This window comes from Schistocerca serialis, chromosome 2 (assembly GCF_023864345.2).
Source record: "Schistocerca serialis cubense isolate TAMUIC-IGC-003099 chromosome 2, iqSchSeri2.2, whole genome shotgun sequence".
Taxonomy (NCBI): domain Eukaryota; kingdom Metazoa; phylum Arthropoda; class Insecta; order Orthoptera; family Acrididae; genus Schistocerca; species Schistocerca serialis.
The window spans coordinates 864244028-864263356 of NC_064639.1; the positions used below are offsets into that span (position 1 = coordinate 864244028).

Below are 19329 nucleotides of genomic sequence, written 5' to 3' on the forward strand. Positions count from 1 at the left end.
TAAGCTAATATTGTTAACAAGAAACGACAGTAAGGAATATATATATATATATATATATATATATATATATATATATATATAGAGAGAGAGAGAGAGAGAGAGAGAGAGAGAGAGAGAGAGAGAGAGACCAATGTCAAAACACCCAGACTCGTGAACAGGGGTCGACAAGAGGTTCGTGAACTTACACCACTTATTGCTCGAACCGCCCTTGCTGAGCCAAAAATATCCTTTTAGAATGGGAAGGGTTACCCCAAAATATAATACCATACGACAAGGGCAAATGAAAATAAGCAAACTAGACTAATTTTCGTGTCGAGCGATCACTCACTTCTGATACGGTTCGAATAGTAAAAATGGCAGCATTAAGTCTCTGAACATGATCCTGAACGTGGGCTTTCCACAACAGCTTACTATCTATCTGAACACCTAGAAATCTGAAACGTTCAGTTTCACTAATCATATGCCCGTTCTGTGAAATCAAAACGTCAGGTTTTGTTGAATTGTGTGTTAGAAACTGTAAAAAACTGAGTCTTACTGTGATTTAGCGTTAGTTTATTTTCTACAAGCCATGAACTTATGTCATGAACTGCACTGCTGGAAACAAAGCCAATGTTGCATACAGCATCCTTCACTACCAAGTCAGTGTCATCAGCAAACAGAAATATTTTAAAGTTATCCGTAATACTAGAGGACATATCATTTATATAAATAAGGAAAAGGAGTGGCCCCAACACAGATCGCCGGGGGCATCCCCCCCCCCCACTTGACAGTACCCCACTCAGAACCCCCATCACAGTCGTTATCAACACTGTGAACAATGACCGTTTGCTGCCTATTGCTAAAGTAAGAGGTGAACCAGTTGTAAGCTACTCCCCACATTCCGTAATGGTTCAACTTCTGGAGCTATTGTTGTGATCAACACAATCAAATGCCTTAGTTAAATGAAAAAAATATGCCAAGCGTTCGAAACCTTTTGTTTAGCCCACCCAGCACCGCACAGAGAAAAGAGAATATAGCATTTTCAATTGTTAAACGACTTCAAAAGCCGAACTTTACAGTTGATAGCAAATTATGTGACATAAAATGATCAATTATCCTTAGATACACAGCCTTTTCAATAACTTTTGCAAACACTGATGGCATAGAAATAGGTCTAAAATTGCCTACATTATCCCTTTCTCCCTTTTTATAAAGCGGCTTCACTACTGAGTACTTTAAATGCTCAGGAAACTGACCATTCGTAAAGGCAAAATCACAAATATGACTAAATACGGGGCTAGCATGTGCAGCACAGTACTTTAATATTCTGCTAGACACTCCATCATAACCATGAGATCCTTAGTCCCCAGTGATTTAAATATTGACTCAATCTCCCTCTTGTCTGTATCACGGAGGAGTATTTCAGTCATCAATCTCGGAAAGGCATTTGCCAAAAAGTTCTTTGATTTCCTGTAGAAACTAAATTTTTATTTAATTCACCAGCAATGCTCAGAAAATGATTTTTAAATACTGTACATATATCTGATTTATCAGTAACAGAAATATTTTTACTATGAATTGACTTTATATTGTCGACCTTGTGCTGCTGACCAGACAATTCCTTCACAAATGACCATACGATTTTAATTTTATCCTGTGAATTAAACTAGTCTATTTGTCCACCACATACTCTTTGCCTTCCTAATAACATTTTTAAGCACCTTACAAAACTTTTTGTAATGGGCTACTGTAGCTTGATTCTGACTACTTCTAACATTTTGATATAATTCCCGTTTTGTTCTGCAAGACTTCTTATCCCGCTAGTCAGCCACCCGGGCTGCCTATTACTGCTAGTACCCCGTTTAGGACATTCTAATGGAAAGCAACTCTCAAAGAGCATTAGAAATGTGTTAAGGAAAGCACCATATTTATCATTTATGTTATCATCACTATAAACATCCTGATATGTTTTTCTCTCATATAATGTCAAATACCAATACATTTTATTACTATATTTTGTAACTTCATGTATTATTTTACTTACTCGAATAAGAACACAAGTTGTAAATGACATCCTATGTACACACACACTCGTGATAAGTGTCATGGGATACCTCCTAATATGTTAGACCTTTCGCTTGGGCTTGGACTCAACAAGTCGCTGGAAGTCCTCTGCAGAAATACTGAGCCATGCTGCCCCTCTAGTCATTCGTACGTGCAAAAGTGCTTCCAAAAGAGGATTTTGTGTACACACTGACTACTAGATTATGTCCCATAAATTTTTAATGAGATACACATCAGGTGATGTGGATGGCTAAATAATTCACTCGAGCTGTCGAGAACGTTCAGACCAATCACGAACAAGTGTGGGCCGGTGACATCGTGAACTGTCACCCGTAAGAATTCCATTGTTGTTTGGGAACATGACATCCATGGATGGCTGCAAATGGTATCCAAGGAGCCAAGCAACCAGAGGACCCAATCCCTTCTATGTAAACACAGCCCATAACATTATAGAGCCACTGCCAGCTTGCACAATGCCTTTATGACAACTTGGGTACATGGCTTTGTGGGGCCTGCAACACACTGGAACCCTACCAACCGCTCTTACCAACTAAAATCAAAACTCATCTGACCAGGTGTCTTCCAGTCATCTAGGGTCCAACTGATATGGTCCTAATCCCAGGAGAGGTACTGCAGGCAATGCTGTGCTGTTAGCAAACAGAGCTGTGTCAGTTGTCAACTGATATAGCCCGTTAACACTAAATTTTGCTACACTGCCCTAAAGGATGGACAAGTTCGTCATACATCCCACAGTAGTTTCTGCGGTTATTTCATGCAGTGTTGCTTGTCTGTTAGCATTGCCAATTCTACACAAATGACACCGGTCTCAGTCATTAACTGAGCGCTGTCAGCCACTGTGTTGACAGTGTGTTGGCAAGAGGTAATTATCGGCACAAGAGTGTGTGTGTGTGTGTGTGTGTGTGTGTGTGTGTGTGTGTGTGTGTGTGTGTGTGTGTGTGTGTGTGTGTGTGTTTATTTCTTACCTACTACATTACTGTTATATTTTGATGTACATTTTACTCTCATTTAACTGTTATTAAATGATTTCATTTAAAATATATTCTTTCATAGAGGTTCTTACTCTGTTTAGTTGAGGAAGTAGTCTTAGTATAATTACTTGTTGAAGTGAAATTTCTTTGGTTAATGCTTACATCATCTGTTGCTGTTTATTTTCTTATTTGGCACTTTAATGTGGTTTAACCAATTTGACGGTTGCTTTTACTGAATCGACAACTGTACTACCACATGCTGTCTTTATGAAATGATAACTGTATTATTATATATAGTCCATGTGCTCAGTTTGTGGAGCCTAATACAAGCTCTACATGGAAGTACTAAAGTAACTGTGCGTAATGTGCCTGTCACGATCATGCACTACCCTTGTATGTTACTTATCTTTCATAACTTTTGAACATTGTTCCACAGTTTTTACCTGATGATGATTTTCCAAACCACATAACACTTAATAAAGAAATGTACAATCAAGTCCTTTCCATAATTACAATTTGTGCCAAATCTGAGCAGTCATTTATCTCTACTATGTACTTATCTTTTCCCTTAACTCTCTTCTGTCCACAAAACTCGTTCCCAATCCCTTTCATATACTTTCCTCTTCCATCACACTGTTTACACATATCCTTCAGGTGGGTGACTTCCCCAAAGATGGGGCTCCCGGCCTAGTCACACGCTAAATAAGAAAGGGAAAAAAAGTCACCTAACTATTGTTACATGTTTCCATGCTGTCCTTTCAATTCCTTTTCTCAGTTGTCAGTAGCATTGTAAACTTCACACTACAGTGTGTAACCATTCATTAGTGTCACATCTTTGTGACTTAGGTATGTATACCTATTCAGCAGTTCTGAGGATGGAAGAAAGCCCCTACCTCAGTATTTCAGTACATCCAACAAACATCCAAGAGAATTGGCCCCTTATGATTCAAATAACTCGCTAGACACTCATGAGTCTCCTGCAAAGAGTTAATTAATATAGCGGTCACACCAGTACATACTTTCGCATGTTATTGCATTTAGATCAAAATATTAGTGCATCTGGATCAAAAGATGGAACTAATACGTAGGAATAATCCACGTATTCAATTGGATCATACTGATTAACTTACTGTCCAGCAACAATGGAAATTCCTGGATGAATAACACATAAAATGAAAGAAAAGCAACCACTCATCTATAGCTGACAAACGTGTGGCATATAGAAACTGGCGCATGCAAGCACACAGACACCCAAACACACACACCCCTAGACATGGTGTTAGCAACCCAGCTGGGAATCGAACCCAGGCTCCTCGCATGGCATTCTGCCACGCTGAACACCCAGCTATGGAGGCAAACACATGGGTGACATCTCTTGATGAGTATGAAGGGCCAAAACAACTTAATAACCTCACCACACTGATGGATCACCATAAATAGTGCGTAATATTCGCTGAATCCATGATTGGATTGGAATATGTGGTACTGAGACCAAGAAAAAATTCCATGAAATAATACAGAATCTATTTGGGGATTTTGTAACACTAAGTTTTAGAATAAAAAGAGTGTCAACAGAGTACTGAAGATAAGAATTAAGTGTCATTTATTATGGTAAAGTATTTAGTTCAAAGAAAAAAGAAAATTTGACAGTCATTCCATCAAATCATTACAGTAGTATGAGACAACAAAACATGTCAAAGAGATGCTGGTACTCAGGATTTGCACATTTTTGAATGCAGTTTCATGTGTGCTATCAGCAATATACTAAATCAGTGATGTTGATTCAGCTACTTAAGGGGGGGGGGGGGGGGGTAGGACATGAAAAAATTTAAAAAATTCAGTTTTTCAAAACTACGACTATTTTGTAGCACACATCTTCTTGAATTGTTTTATGTATAAAACATATATATTTGAGAGATTATAACACACATTATTTGGTATGAAGTGGACCAAGATGCAGTACCACATCCCCTTTGCACAGCATTCTTCTGTCACACGTAAGTGTATTTCGCTCTGTAAAATTCTAATGTTTATATTTGCGCCAGCGATTGTCATACATGAAACAAAAGACTATTGATATCGATAATTTCTCTGTTCCTTTAGACATGCATTGTTTTGATTGCAGATTTTGTTTGTTCTCTTTTTTGAAAGGCTTGCAGTGTGGTGTTGTGAATTTCGAAACAATTTTCATTTGGCTGTGTTTTTTTGTGTTAGTTTGCGACACATTATTGCACAAGACAATTAGAATTCTTTGCTTCAACCGTAAATATGCCATCAGGGCAACAGATACACAGTAAAGGGTGCTACAACAAATGTTACACCAGTGGCTCAAGACTGCAACCTCTCAGAGCCGGTAAACAAACCACCGTTGAGTGCTTCAAGAAGGAAACTTGTTTTTGGTGCTAAAGAAAATGGAGGCTATGAATATGAAGGTTCATGTAATATTATTGTTGACATTAATATACTGTCACAATGTTGGACAATGTTATGTGCAAGCATTGCTTTAGTGGGCATAGTGTTTCTATGGTGGAAGATGAGAGTGATATGAAAGGCCTTGCTACAAACTTATCTGTGATAAGCAGCAAATGCAACAGTTGGTTGGTTGGTTTAAAAGGGGGGGGGGGGGGGGGACCAAACTCCTACGTCATCGGTCCCTCATTCCAATTAAAATAATTCCACAAGGGTGGGAGTAAAATAATCGAGACATACAAAAAACAGCTGGAAGAAAGGAGAAAGTCACAAGAATGACAGAAGCGCAGTGAACACTAAAATGGACAAAATTGGACAAGAAAATCACAGAGAGACACAAGAAATATGTAGAAGAGATCTGGCTGGCTGACCATGAGAATAACAAGGAGAAGCCAGCCACTCCGCAACACATTAAACTTCCACCCTAAAAGCACTAGGGTAAAGAACATAGAGGGGCAAGGGACATGTGCTAAAACTTACATCAAATGATAAAAATCACCTCACGAATAAAACGTACAACTAAATCTGCTGTTGAGGCACTGTTGCCCCACACCAAAGGCAGGGTGCTGGGAAAGTTAAAACTCTGCCGCAGAGCAGCTAAAAGTGGACAGTCCAGCAAGAGGAGGATGACCGTCATTTTTGAGATACAGCGACAGTGAAGTGGGTCCTCGTGACGGAGGAGGTAACCATGCGTTACCCGTGTATGGCCAATGTGGAGCCAGCAGAGGACAACTGATTCTGCGAGAGGACCACATGGAAGACTTCCACACATTCATAGTCTCCTTAATGACATATAGTTTGTTGTGCATACTCCTATGTCATTCCATACTGCTATGCCAGTCCATCTGCCAAAGCCAAGAAACCCTGCAACCTAGGACAGAATGCAGGTCACTTTCAGAGATGCCCATCTCCAGAAGCGGTTTCTGCATAGCCTGTTTGGCCAGCCTGTCAGCAAGTTTGTTACCTGGGATTCTGACATGTCCTGGGACCACATAAACACCACTGAACGACAGGACCATTCCAGGGCATAGATGGCCTCCTGAATGGATGCTACTGAAAGATGGCAAGGGAAGCACTGGTCGATAGCTTGTAGGCTGCTCAAGGAGTCAGTACACAGTGCAAACCACTCGCCAGGGCATGAGCAGATGCGCTCAACAGCACAAATATGGCCACCAGCTATTCAGTGAAAACACTGCAGCCATCAGGCAAGGAGTACTGTTCAATATGTCCTCCATGACAAAAAGCCTATGTGACCATCAGCCATCGAGTCATTGGTGTAAACCATTACATGACCCTGGTACATGTTGAGAATTGAGAGGAAGTGATAGCAGAGAGCTGCAGGATTAATGGAGTCCTTAGGGCCATGTGAAAATTCCAGAAGAATCTGCGGCTCAGGTGTACACCGTGGAGGTGTACGTGAATGGACCTCGAGGAGAAGTGGTAATGGGAAGGACTCCAATTCAGACAGAAGGGAAAGGACGCAAACCGCAATCATAAGCCCTGACCTGGGCCACCGATGCACGAGATGAATTTCTGTGGATGGGAAAAGGAGATGGTAATTCGGATGTGCAGGAGAACTACGAATGTGTGCAGCTCCTATCGCTAGGTGATCACCTCAGTGGTTCACAGGGTCCAGTAAATGCAACATTGAGGGTGCCGCCGAACCGTAAACCAGACTCCCATAGTCAAGGCAGGATTGAACAAGGGCTCTGTAGAGCTACAGCAGTGTAGAGAGATCTCCACCCCAGTTGATGTTGCTCAGGCAGCAGAGGGCATTGAGGTACTGCCAGCACTTCTGCATAAGCTCACAAAGGTGAGGTAGCCAAGTCAATTGGGCATTGAAAAGCAGTCCTAAGAATCGATATGTCTACACTACAATGAGTGGATCATCATTAAGGTAAAGTTCTGGTTCTGGATGAACAGTGTGATGCCGACAGAAATGGATGACACATGACTTTGTAGCTGAAAACTGGAAGCCATGGGCAACAGCCAATGACTGTACCTTGTGAATGGCTCCCTGTAGGCGCCGCTCAGCAACACCAGTACTGGAGGAGCAGTACAGAATGCAGAAGTCATCCACAGACAGAGATGGTGAGACTGACAGCCCTGCAACTGCTGCTACACTGTTAATAGCCACTAAAAATAGAGGGACACTCAATACGGACCCTTCGGAACGCCATTCTCAAGAATAAAGGGGAAACTATGGGAGGCATTGACTTGGACACAGAAAGTACGGAGTGACAGGAAGTTTTTGATATAAATTGGTAAGGGGCCCCGGAGACCCCACTGATACAATATGGCAAAGATCTCATGTTGCCAGTTCATGTAGTATGCTTTACGACAGTCAAGAAAGATGGCAACCAGATGTTGGCGACTGGAAAAGGCTGTTCGGATGGCAGACTCAAGGGACACACAATCATCAGTGGTAGAGCAACACTGGGGGAAGCAGCCCTGACATGGAGCCAGTAGGCCACGTGACTCCAGGACCCAACCCAACTGCCGACACACCATACATTCCAGCAGCCTACAAAGAAAGTTTGTGAGGCTGATGGGCCGGTAACTATCCACATCAAGCGGGTCTTTACCAGGTTTGAGCACCAGAATGATGGTGCTCTCCTGCCATTGCGATGGAAAGACTTCATCGCACCAAATCTGGTTGAAGATGATGGGGAGATGTCGCTTGTAGTCAGACGAGAGATGTTTAGCATCTGACTGTGGATCTGATCCAGCCCATGAGCTGTGTAAGCGCAATACGCAAGGGCGCTGAGGAGCTCCCACTCTGTAAATGTGGCATTATAGTTTTCACTGTGGCGTGTAGTGAATGAGAGGACTTTCCACCTGCTGTTTGAGGGTGTGAAAGGCTGGGGGGTAGTTCTCCGAGGCAGAGGCTTCAGCATAGTGCTCAGCAAAGTGCTTGGCAATTGCGTTTGCGTCAGTAGATAACACGCCACTGATATTAATTCCAGGGACACCTGTTGGGGTCTGGCAACCAAAAAGGTGTCTGATGTTCATCCAGACTTGGGAAGGAGACGTAGGGCACCCAATGGTCGACACATGCCTCTCCCAACACTCCTGTTTCCGTTGTTTTATAAGCTGGCGATAGCAGGCACAGATCCGCTTAAAGACTATTAGGTGCTCTAGGGAAACGTGCCACTTATGTCACTGTAGAGCTCGCCGACACACTTTAATTGCCTCAGTGACTTCTGGGGACCACCAAGGGACTGTCTTTCGCTGGGGGCACCGCAAAGAACGAGGGATCGCATTTTCCGCTGCACAAACGATCGTTATAGTGACCTGCTCAATGACAACATCGATTGCACCATGTGGGGGAGATTCAGCGGTGACAGCAGACGTGAAGGCCTCCAGCCTGCCCTGTTTAAAGCTTATCTGGATAGGCGGCCATCGGCATGACGCCAGGGGAGTGACAGGAAGATGGGGAAGTGGTCACTACCACACAGGTCGTCATGCGCTCTCCAGTGGATAGATGTGAGAAGGCCAGGTCTGCAAACCGAGAGATCAATGGCCGAATATGTGCCATGTGCCACACTGGAATTTGTGGGGGCACCTGTATTTAAGAGGCAGAGGTCGAGTTGTGACAGCAAATTTTCGACATCTCTGCCTCGGCCACATGGGGTTATGAGCATTCAAATCTCCCAAAAGTAGGAATGGTTTAGGGAGTTGATCAATTAGTGCAGCCAATATGTTCAGGGGGTATTGCACCATCTGGAGGAATATATACAATGCAGACAATTATTTCCTGTGTCGTCCTTATTCTGACGGCCACAGATTCAAGACTGACATGCTATTTTAGTCACTACGGTTCCTGTAATATCCCTTATAGAAGCTTATGGCAGGGTTCCGCATTGCCAGGAACCAAGTTTCTGGTGGGCAATGCAGAAAACAGGTGTAAAGTTTAACAGTTGACTTAACTCGGCTAAGTGGTGGAAAAAAACGCTGCAATTCCACTGAAGGATTATGTGATCGTGAGACTGGGAGACTGCTGCCACCAGATGAGTACCTGTGCGGTCAACATCCATTGTGTCTGAGGGCCCTGCGAGATCTAGGTCCTCAGCAGATGCCAGTATTTCCACCTCATCCTTAGACACAGAGCTTGTAGTAGTGGTGCTGTGGGTGCCACCACAGTGCGGTTGCTTCAGCCACTGGCAGGTGTCAGCTATGCCACTGGTAGTAACCTGGGGAGTGAGTGATCCATGGGATCCCTTCCTGGAGAGAGGAGCCAAACAAGACTTACACTTCTCCATCTGAGAAGTGGGGACTGATGTCCCCAATGGTTGGGGGGGGGGGGGGGGGGTTGATCCTGAAGTAGGTTGTGCAGGGCCAACAGGGAGGGAAGTGCCCCCACCATCAAGGGGGCAGATGGAGTCTGACAGCTCTGAGAGCCAACTGTATGCGGCAGAACAGATGGTGTTACAACCATTGTCATAGTGGTGGCATAGGTTGACGTCATATGCACAGGATGTAGACTCTCACATTTTTCTTAGCCTCAGTGTAGAGGCAGTCAGTCCTTTCTTTTCTTTCTTTCTGGAGAATCCTGCAATCTGGTAAACAAGGCGAATGGTGCTCTGCGCAGTTGACACAGATATGAGGCGGGGCACAAGGAGGATCGGGATGTGAAGGACGTCCACAATCCTGACAGGTGACGCTGGAAGTACAGTGGGAAGACATAAGGCTGAACTTCCAGCACTTAAGCACCGCATCAGGAGAGGGATATACGAGTTTACATCACAGTGGTAGACCATCACCTTGACCATCGAAGGCCAAGATGTAGGCACTGGTGGCAACTTGATTATCCCTCGGACCCCGGTGGATGCACTGGACAAAATGGACACCTCGTCACTCTAAGTTGGTGCACAGCTCATCGCCAGAGTGCAAAAGAAGGTCCCTGTGAAATATCATACCCTGGACCATACTTAAACTCTTAAAGGGCGTGATGGAAACAGAAACATCCCCCAGCTTGTCATAGGCAAGTACTGCCCATGACTGGGTAGTGGATGCTATTTGATCGAGACTGACCCTGACCGGATTTTGGACAAGCCCTCCACCTCCCCAAACTTGTCCTCTAAATCCTCCACAAAAAACTGATGTTTCATTGACAAGAAAGATTCCCCATCAACTCTCATATATACAAGGAACCAGGGTGAATAAGCTTCACTGCCATCATTAGCCTGGTGTTCATCCCATGGTGTGGCCAGTGGGGCGGAGGGGGAGGGGTGACAATTTGGGCTCGTATTTCTTAGCATTGAAGTTAGATCTTGACTGCTTAGAGACTGCTGGTGTTTGACCACCAGCAAGAGATGAAGTACTTTGCTTCATGGCATGTCATCTGCCCTGATGCCACCCACTCCAACCAGGGGCCCTATCCATGGGCGCCACACAGCCGCAGCAAAGGCCACCTGGCAGGATAGCCATTGCCGGAGTCCTGATGCCCCTGGAGGATAGACATCTACTCCTTGGCTGGCAGGATAGCCATTGCCGGGAGTCCTGATGCCCCAGGGGGATAGACATCTACTCCTTAGCATACGTAGGCAGTTAATGGTGGAGGCATCAGCAGACTGGCTACCGTGCTTGGTATCAGGTGGAAATGTGTTAAGAAGTCCATTATCGTCGACAGTGCAGAAAGTGATACTGCACAGAGGATGGAGGAAAATGCACCCAGGAGGGTGGCCTCGCCCAATAGCCGGAGAATGAGCGGAAGTGCAGATCGATGTTGACGAAGGATGCGAGAGGTTTCAGCTGATGATGGACACTATTCACCATGTAAAGCGCCCTTCCCCGATTAGCTCACTCTTCGCGAAAATTTTGAGAAATGGAAGTCAAACCCTACAGGGGACCATCACATAAAGGCCAAAAGATGTAAGACTCCTTTTAGTCGCCTCTTACGACACGCAGGTATAGCTTGGGCCTATTCTAACCTTTGGACCTGCAGAGGGGCAAATGCAACGTTGGTGTGTCTTGCACGAGATCGAAAATCGTAAAGAATGGTTATGATGTGGCGCCGATGAGGTTGACACCAGCATTGATCTGCGTATCATCGATTCATGCATCTTGATGATATTCTTGTGTTCAGCTCCTCCGTCGAGGACAATTTTCGACATGTGCAAACTGTTATGAGCACTCTCGCGGCAGCAGGCATAGAGACCAACCAGGACAAATTGCAGCTACATCAACCCGCTGTCATTTTTCTTGGTTTTCGGGTCTCTTGCCAACGGCATTTCACCACCCCCTGAGAAAGTACAAACAATACTAAACCTACCCAGAACTTCGTCATTCAAAGAGCTCCGGCGCTTTCTGGGGACAGTTAATTATTATCGCCGACATCTACCTCGGGCTGCAGAGATTCAGGCTCCACTGACGGACGCCTTGGCAGGCACCAACACTTCTGGATCTCGGCCCATTCCATGGACCCTTGCTATGACTGCCTCTTTCACTGCGCTCAAAAATCTTCTTGCCGAGGCCTGCACCATCTCACATCCTCATCCCAATGCGCAGCTTTTCATCACCACAGACGCGAGCAATACTGCCATGGGCGCTGTCCTTAGCCAGACAGTCGACGGCCAAACTTCGCCTCTGCAGTTCTTCTCGCGCAAGCTCACCAATGCACAATGGAAATATTCTGCGTTTGACAGGTAGTTGCTTGCGGTCTACAAAGCCATCAAGCATTTTAAGACTGACAATGAGGGATGCCCTTTCTGTTTTAACAGACCACAAGCCCCCGGCTGCGGCCATTACAAACCCGCCAGCTGACCCGCCTCCTCGCCGCTTCAGATACATGGACTTCATATCTCAGTTCACCACCGATGTCAGACACATAAAGGGTGCTGACAATATAGTTACCGATTTCCTTTCATGAGTCAACTGTTCGCTGTTAGACCTCTCTGAACTGCCTAACCTCCAACCCGCCGACGAGGACACACCAAACCTGGTTTCAGACTCTAGCTCTTCACTACACTTTGTCCGCGCCACCTTCCCTGGCATTTCTGGTGAGATCTGGTGCGACGACAGTACGGGCACATTATGTCCCCTCATCCCAACCACACTTCGTCACGCTGTCTTCAACGCACTGCATAATTTAGCCCACCCCGGTGTTTGTGCGTCCACCCGCCTCGTAGCGGAGTGCTTTGTGTGGAGAAATGTCACAAGTACTGCCAGCAATGGGCACACTCCTGCATCGCGCGCCAACGTTGCAAAGTACACAAGCACATTTCACCCCCCTCGTTGCCTTTTCGATCCCTCCTGGGCGTTTCCAGCATATTCATATTGACATTGTCGGCCACCTCCCCCCTCTAATGGCTTTCGTTATGTTCTCTCATCTATCGACCGAACAACTCACTGGGTCGAAGCTGTCCCCCTCCCCAATATTACAGCAGAAACTGTTGCTCGAGCTTTCGTCGAGTCATGGGTATCGAGTTTCGGATGTCTAGCTATCATAACAACTGACCAGGGCAGACAATTTGAGTCGGCCCTGTTCAAAGAGATTTGTAACATTTGTGGCATCCTGCGCATCCGTACCACAGCACATCACCCGCAAAGTAACGGGCTAGTTAAGCGCTGGCACCGCACTTTCAAGGCGGCTCTTCGATGCCACGACTCTCTATGGACGGAGGCCCTTCCCCTTGTGCTACTCGGCATTCGTACGATCTATAAGGAAGACCTCGAAGGTACAATAGCCGAGTTCGTATAGGGCCAGAACATTGTTTCCCTGACGAACTTGTGAGCCCTTCCGCTTCTCTCCCTCAGTCAGACTTGCCTTCCTTCGTGGACCGTGTCAGAGGCCACTTCACCAACCTCCATATCCCTCTGCCTGCCAGCCACTCCCGCCCTAAGGTTCACATCCCAAAATCTCTGGAAAATTGCGAATAATACATCATCTCCATATACCAGCCCGTACCGAGTTCTCCAGCGCTCAGCCAACACCTATGACATCCACATAAAAGATTCAGCTGTTACAGTCTCTCTCAACAGACTTAAGCCTGGTCATGTCGAGCCCGCTTCTACCTCCTTCAGGCCATGACCACGCCACTCACTGTTGTGGCTCACGAAGCTCCGACCACTCCCTCTGCGTCGACTTACACACTCGGTCGAGTGACTTCCAGATCCAATCATGGAGCTCTTCTCTGACCTCACCCTCTACTCCGGTCTCACGCACTCCGTTGAGTGATCACATGCACCCCACATTGAGCTTACCTACAATCACGCCCTCGCCGCTGAACCCTTCCGCCGGTCCCTTCGACCTCTCCCCCATCGCCTGCCTCTCACTGTCGAGGTTTCTCTCACCCCCTCATCTTGAACGTGCCCTCGCTCGAGGTGTTTGTGCCTGTCCCCCCGGACATAATCCACAACATCTCTATAATACTACGCGATGACACACTGTTCGTCGTGTGTTTCCCTTCATCCGGTGCTCATGACACAACCTCCGCCATTCCCTGCCACCTGGCGAAATGTGTTCCCCTCTCACCCGACGTCAACCTGGACATGCTTCGTGTGTTTGCCACACCCACCGCAGACATCGTCGTCATCACTCCGTTCTGCCCACAAACCGCCGGGCACCCTGTCGCTGCACGACCAGCACGCCCAGTACAATGCCTGGCGTGCTTCAACAACTTCCAGGTTCAGTGGCCGAACCATCCCTCACGACATCTACCGACACAGCTCCCCGAAGATGCTGTCGAGCTGACTGTGGTCCGGCTCCCGCGGACCACCCCTGCCGACGCCATAGTCACCCCCCCCCCCCCAGCCTCTCAAGAGTACTCCGTACTGCAGGGAGGGGGGGGGGGGGCGGCTATGTGGCGCCAATGATGTAGACACCAGCATCGATCTGAGTATTGCCTTTGAACTAAACTAAGATTATCTTTGCGCGAAACCGCCATGTCAGTTTTTTGTAAGCCTTGCTTGTGTAAAGAGGTGAATAAATGAACTATTGCAAAATGGGAGTATTGTTTGGTTTAACCGACCTGAACTTCTCCCTCAATGTGAATTTGAGAGTAACATATGGCATGCGCTGTATTGGTAGGGGACAGAAGGCAGCAAGAACACGTTGAGCAGCAAAATTAGAGAGATAATTATGACTTACTGCTTGGGAGCTCTAAAAGAAGTTGCAGAATCATCAACGAAAAGTGCTGCAGAAGAATCTATTATCGAAAATGATGGTGACAGGGACATAGTGGCCACTTTTGATGGTACCTGGCAAAAAAAAAAAAAAACACTTGATTGAATGGTGTTTTTACATCATCATCTGTTGACACTGGCAAAGTACTAGATGTTGAAGTATTGAGCAAATTTTTTCATAGTATGTGAAAGGGATTCCAGATCATGAATGTAATATGAAATATAAAGCCTCAAGTGGAGGTATGGAAGTGCATGGAGTTGTCAGCTTGTTTACCAAAACTGTTGCCTCCCGTGGGCTGCGATATATGAAGTACCTTAGTGATGGTGATAGTAAAGCTTTCCTTGAGACTCAAAAATGTCTCCACATGTAGCTGAGACTATTGTGCAGAAGTTAGAATGTGTGGGACATGTACAGAGAAGACTTGGTACTAGACTTAGAAGGCCAACACAAGACTTATCAGTAAAAAAATTATCTGATCACAAGGGAATAAAAGGGAGAGGGTGACTGACAGACGCAGAAATTGACAAGGTATAGACATAGTATGGCTTAGCAATAAGAAGGAACACAGGGAGCTTGAAAAATATGAAGCAACCAATTTGTCCCTTATACTTCCACAAAATGTCCACAGACAATAACTCTAACCACAACTTGTACCGAAAAGGAAGTGAATCATGACGTGGCTACCAAATGTCAATTGCTGGTGGTGAAGAATATCATCACAGGGATTCTCTACCAACTGTTGTAATGGAAACCATCAAACCTGCATTCAGGGACCTTGCAAATGAAAACTTATTGCAGAAATGCGTTTAAGCCAGTACCCAAAACCCAAATGACAGTTTCAACCAATGTGTACGGGGAAGACTGCCAAAAACCATTTTTGTGAAAGAAAATGCGAAGCGTTGTTTTAGCTGTATGTGAAAAGCTTTGTTTTAGAGACAATGGGAACTAAGCCGATGAACTGCATCAAAGCTTTGTATGCGATGGAGTGTGTGTAGTGAATGTAGATAAATCATTTTTGGAGGTGATAAAATAAAAAAAGCATGAACCATAGGTATGTGAAAAGGAAGAAAACTGATTTAGAAAATGAAAAAGTACCTGGTTAGGGTGCTGAACAGTTCTAAAAGAATGCCAAATGTAAGCAGAAACTTTAATGGCTATTTTCCACAAAAAACAAATTTCTGTACTTAGGCACACGTCACATCCAAAATAAATATCCTATTACTTCCAAACTCGGTATGCTTATTAAACACAAACTCCTTAATGCAAAACTGTGGAATTTTCCAAATCTATTAAAAACTGTGGTAAAATTGAGATAATTAACTATAAAATTTGAGGTTTTTCTAAACATGAAGTTTAAAACCTAACAATTCATCCATATTTCATAAATGAAATAAATTCTAGAGTTTCATACGCCTGTAAGTATGGTATGCTCTGCAAATTCGCCGAAGAATCTTTCTTACTTATGAAGAAAAGTGTATGTATAGCAGCAAATGCTGCCAATAATAATTGAAAAAAAAAGATGAAATTTCACAAGTAAAAAAATTATTTTGTTACTTTTTTTAAATTCCACTGCTATGATTGTGAATCCTGAATCCTTCTTGGACATGATAACCAAGTTTTATTAATTTATTTGTAAAAGTATAGACAGTGGAAATTAAAATGTCCTGGGGTGCCTCTCCTGCACCAAGTCGGCCCACTTGACGTCCTACACCCTTTATGAAAAGTAGAAGATTCTTTGTAAATCAGAAGCTTTTTCCCCTTAAAATATCCTCCGTTACGCGTTTTAGTAGTTGCTCACTTGAATTTCAGGTCTAAACTGAAATGATCTGTTTAGCATATTGAGACTTAAGTATAAAGTGTTACCTGTTCCTTAACAGTCACTTCTGAAGCGAGATATTTCCTGAGCAGTGAGTCTATTCTCACAGCAGAGCAGTGGAACTCGAACAGCATCTCCACCTTGTACAGACAGCTGGCACAGATTCCTTTTGGCAAACTGTCTTCCCATCGCACCTGTTGAAAAAGCAAACAAACGGAAGTTTACGTTTGTGCAGAACACTGCTGTTGTAAAAAGCAGTCACATTCCATTTCATAAAAGCATTAGACAAAAACCTTCCAAAATTACAAACGCTTGTCAGTGATATTTTGTAAATAAATATTCCTTGATTACAATTATATGGTTCAAATGCCATGGGAATTATGCAAAGCCGGACATTTTAATTCAACAATTCGAAAATAGTTGTATTAAACTTGACAGATTCTATTCAAACGTGTTGAACTAAGTGGAGCAGCATCACAATGGCTCTTTTTCAGAAAAATGTGATGATACAAGCTCCAACAGTTAGATACTTTGATCATTAAATCACTGTTAAGTATCAAGATGATGCAGTTTTTAACATTCCTCTAGAGACATTCAAACAGTGTGCCATCAGTGAGCTTCCTAGTAACTGGTTTTCTACATCTACATATATACATATTCTGCATGCCATCGTACGGTGGGCGGCCGAGGGTATCCTGCACTACTACTAGTCATTTCTTTTCCTGTTCCATTTGCAAATAGAGCGAGAGAAAAACGACTGTCTATATACCCCTGTACGAGTTATTTCTCCTATCTTATCTCCGTGCTCCTCACACGAAATGTACATTGGCGGCAGTAGAATTGTTCTGCAGAGTCAGCGTCAAGTGGCAGTTTCTCTAAATTTTCTCAATAGTGTTACTCGGGAACGCAAACAGCTGTGCCTCCAAGGATTCCAATTTGATTTCCTGAAGTATCTCCGCAATACTTTTGCATGTTGTTCGAACCTACCGTTAACAAATCTAGTAGCCCACCTCCGAATTGCTTCAATGTTTGCCTTTTATCCTATCTGGCGCATATTCCAAACACTCAAGCAGTACCGAAGAACAGGTCACACTAGCATCCTATGTGTGTTCTCTTTTGCAGATGAACCACACTTTTCCAAAATTCTCCCACTAAACGGAAATCGACCATTCACATTCCGTTACACAATCCTCACATGCTCGTTTCCGTTTCATATTGCTTTTTATCCTGTCTAACTAAATAAGGATTCAGTGTGTCTAGCTAAGAAACGCAGGGAGCGCACCCAATGAAATGTCTTCATAATGGAAAATGCTGACTATGCGTGTACCACAGGAATCGATATTGGGCTGACATTTTTTTGATATATATATATATATATATATATATATATATATATATATATATATATAAAATAGAGGGAAACATTCCACGTAGGAAAAATATATCTAAAAACAAAGATGATGTGACTTACCAAATGAAAGTGCTGGCAGGTCGACAGACACACAAACGAACACAAACATACACACAAAATTCAAGCTTTCGCAACAAACTGTTGCCTCATCAGGAAAGAGGGAAGGAGAGGGAAAGACGAAAGGATGTGGGTTTTAAGGGAGAGGGTAAGGAGTCATTCCAATCCCGAGAGCGGAAAGACTTACCTTAGGGGGAAGAAAAGGACGGGTATACACTCGCGCGCACGCACGCGCGCGCACACACACACACACACACACACACACACACACACACACACACACATCCATCCACACATATACAGACACAAGCAGACATATTGGTCTTTAATGAACATCCAGTTTCTCATAACCACATTACACGACCCTATTCACACTCAGTGAGGTGTTGATAATGGCCTCTTTGTTGCCTTAAAGGCATTCTTAACTAACACCAACTCACATGTCCTATTTCAAAGGTTACTAACGTTCATGAGCATTACAGCGCGTATTTAAAGAAAATCTGATTTGCATCCTCATAGTGGCGCTAATAGTGCCACTCTTGATGCGAATGGCGGGGTATCTGAATAGACATCGCCTTTCAAATGTAGAAACACGCCTACTAGCTTTCATTTGTCACAACTCCTTCTTAGTGGTGCGATTTTATTTCCATCAGTGATTAAGAAATTTCGAAAATCTTCCAGAAATGATGAATACTGAATAAGAAAATGTTTTCTTGTGGTCAGGTTTGAACCGGCAACCCACAACATGCCAGTCAGTGGCGCTAACCGCTACACCACAATTTTGTGCACCAAAGCTCGTGGTAGTATAAATCATCTGCTATAATTTGTTTACAAACAGACTTGGGTAGAATGGAAATATCTGCTGTCTACTCCACAACCTCTTCTGAACATCTACTGAAATGGCACAACAGTTAGCACACAGGACTTGTTTTTGTGAGGACAAGGGTTCAAATCCCCATTCTGCCATCCAGGTTTAGCTTTCTCATCATTTCCCTAAATACCTCCAGACAAATTCTGGAATAGCTCCTTTGAAAGAGTACAGCCAATTTCCTTCCCCATCCACACAAAAATCCGAACTTGTGCTCCAACTCTAATGAGTTCATTGTAGACAAGACATTAAACCCTGATTTACCTTTTTCTTGTACACAGCTCTTTAAACAACTGTTCATACTGATAACCACCTCACAGTACTTTTACTCCCTTATGACATTTGTTGTCAATGATCAGAGCTTGTTCATAACACTAATATATGGACATACATTACTACAAAGAGAAATGACTGCTCCCCGCCAAGATGGAGATATACAGACGTGATACTAGTCACCTCAGGTGAAGCATCATATGAACTTGACAGCTGCTATGAGATTGTGTGTGTGTGTGTGTGTGTGTGTGTGTGTGTGTGTGTGTGTGTGTGTGT

The 19329-nt window shown here is 44.1% G+C and overlaps 1 protein-coding gene across 2 annotated transcripts in view; it reads right to left on the reverse strand.

Annotated features, from left to right (window-relative positions):
• The window catches only part of LOC126458171 (mucin-17-like), a 309041-nt gene that overhangs the window by 179849 nt on the left and 109863 nt on the right, over positions 1-19329 (reverse strand). For both annotated transcript variants that reach the window (XM_050095041.1, XM_050095040.1), the window contains exon 2: positions 16492-16638. In XM_050095041.1, the coding sequence (XP_049950998.1) occupies positions 16492-16638 (147 nt within the window). The remainder of the gene's footprint in view (positions 1-16491; positions 16639-19329) is intronic.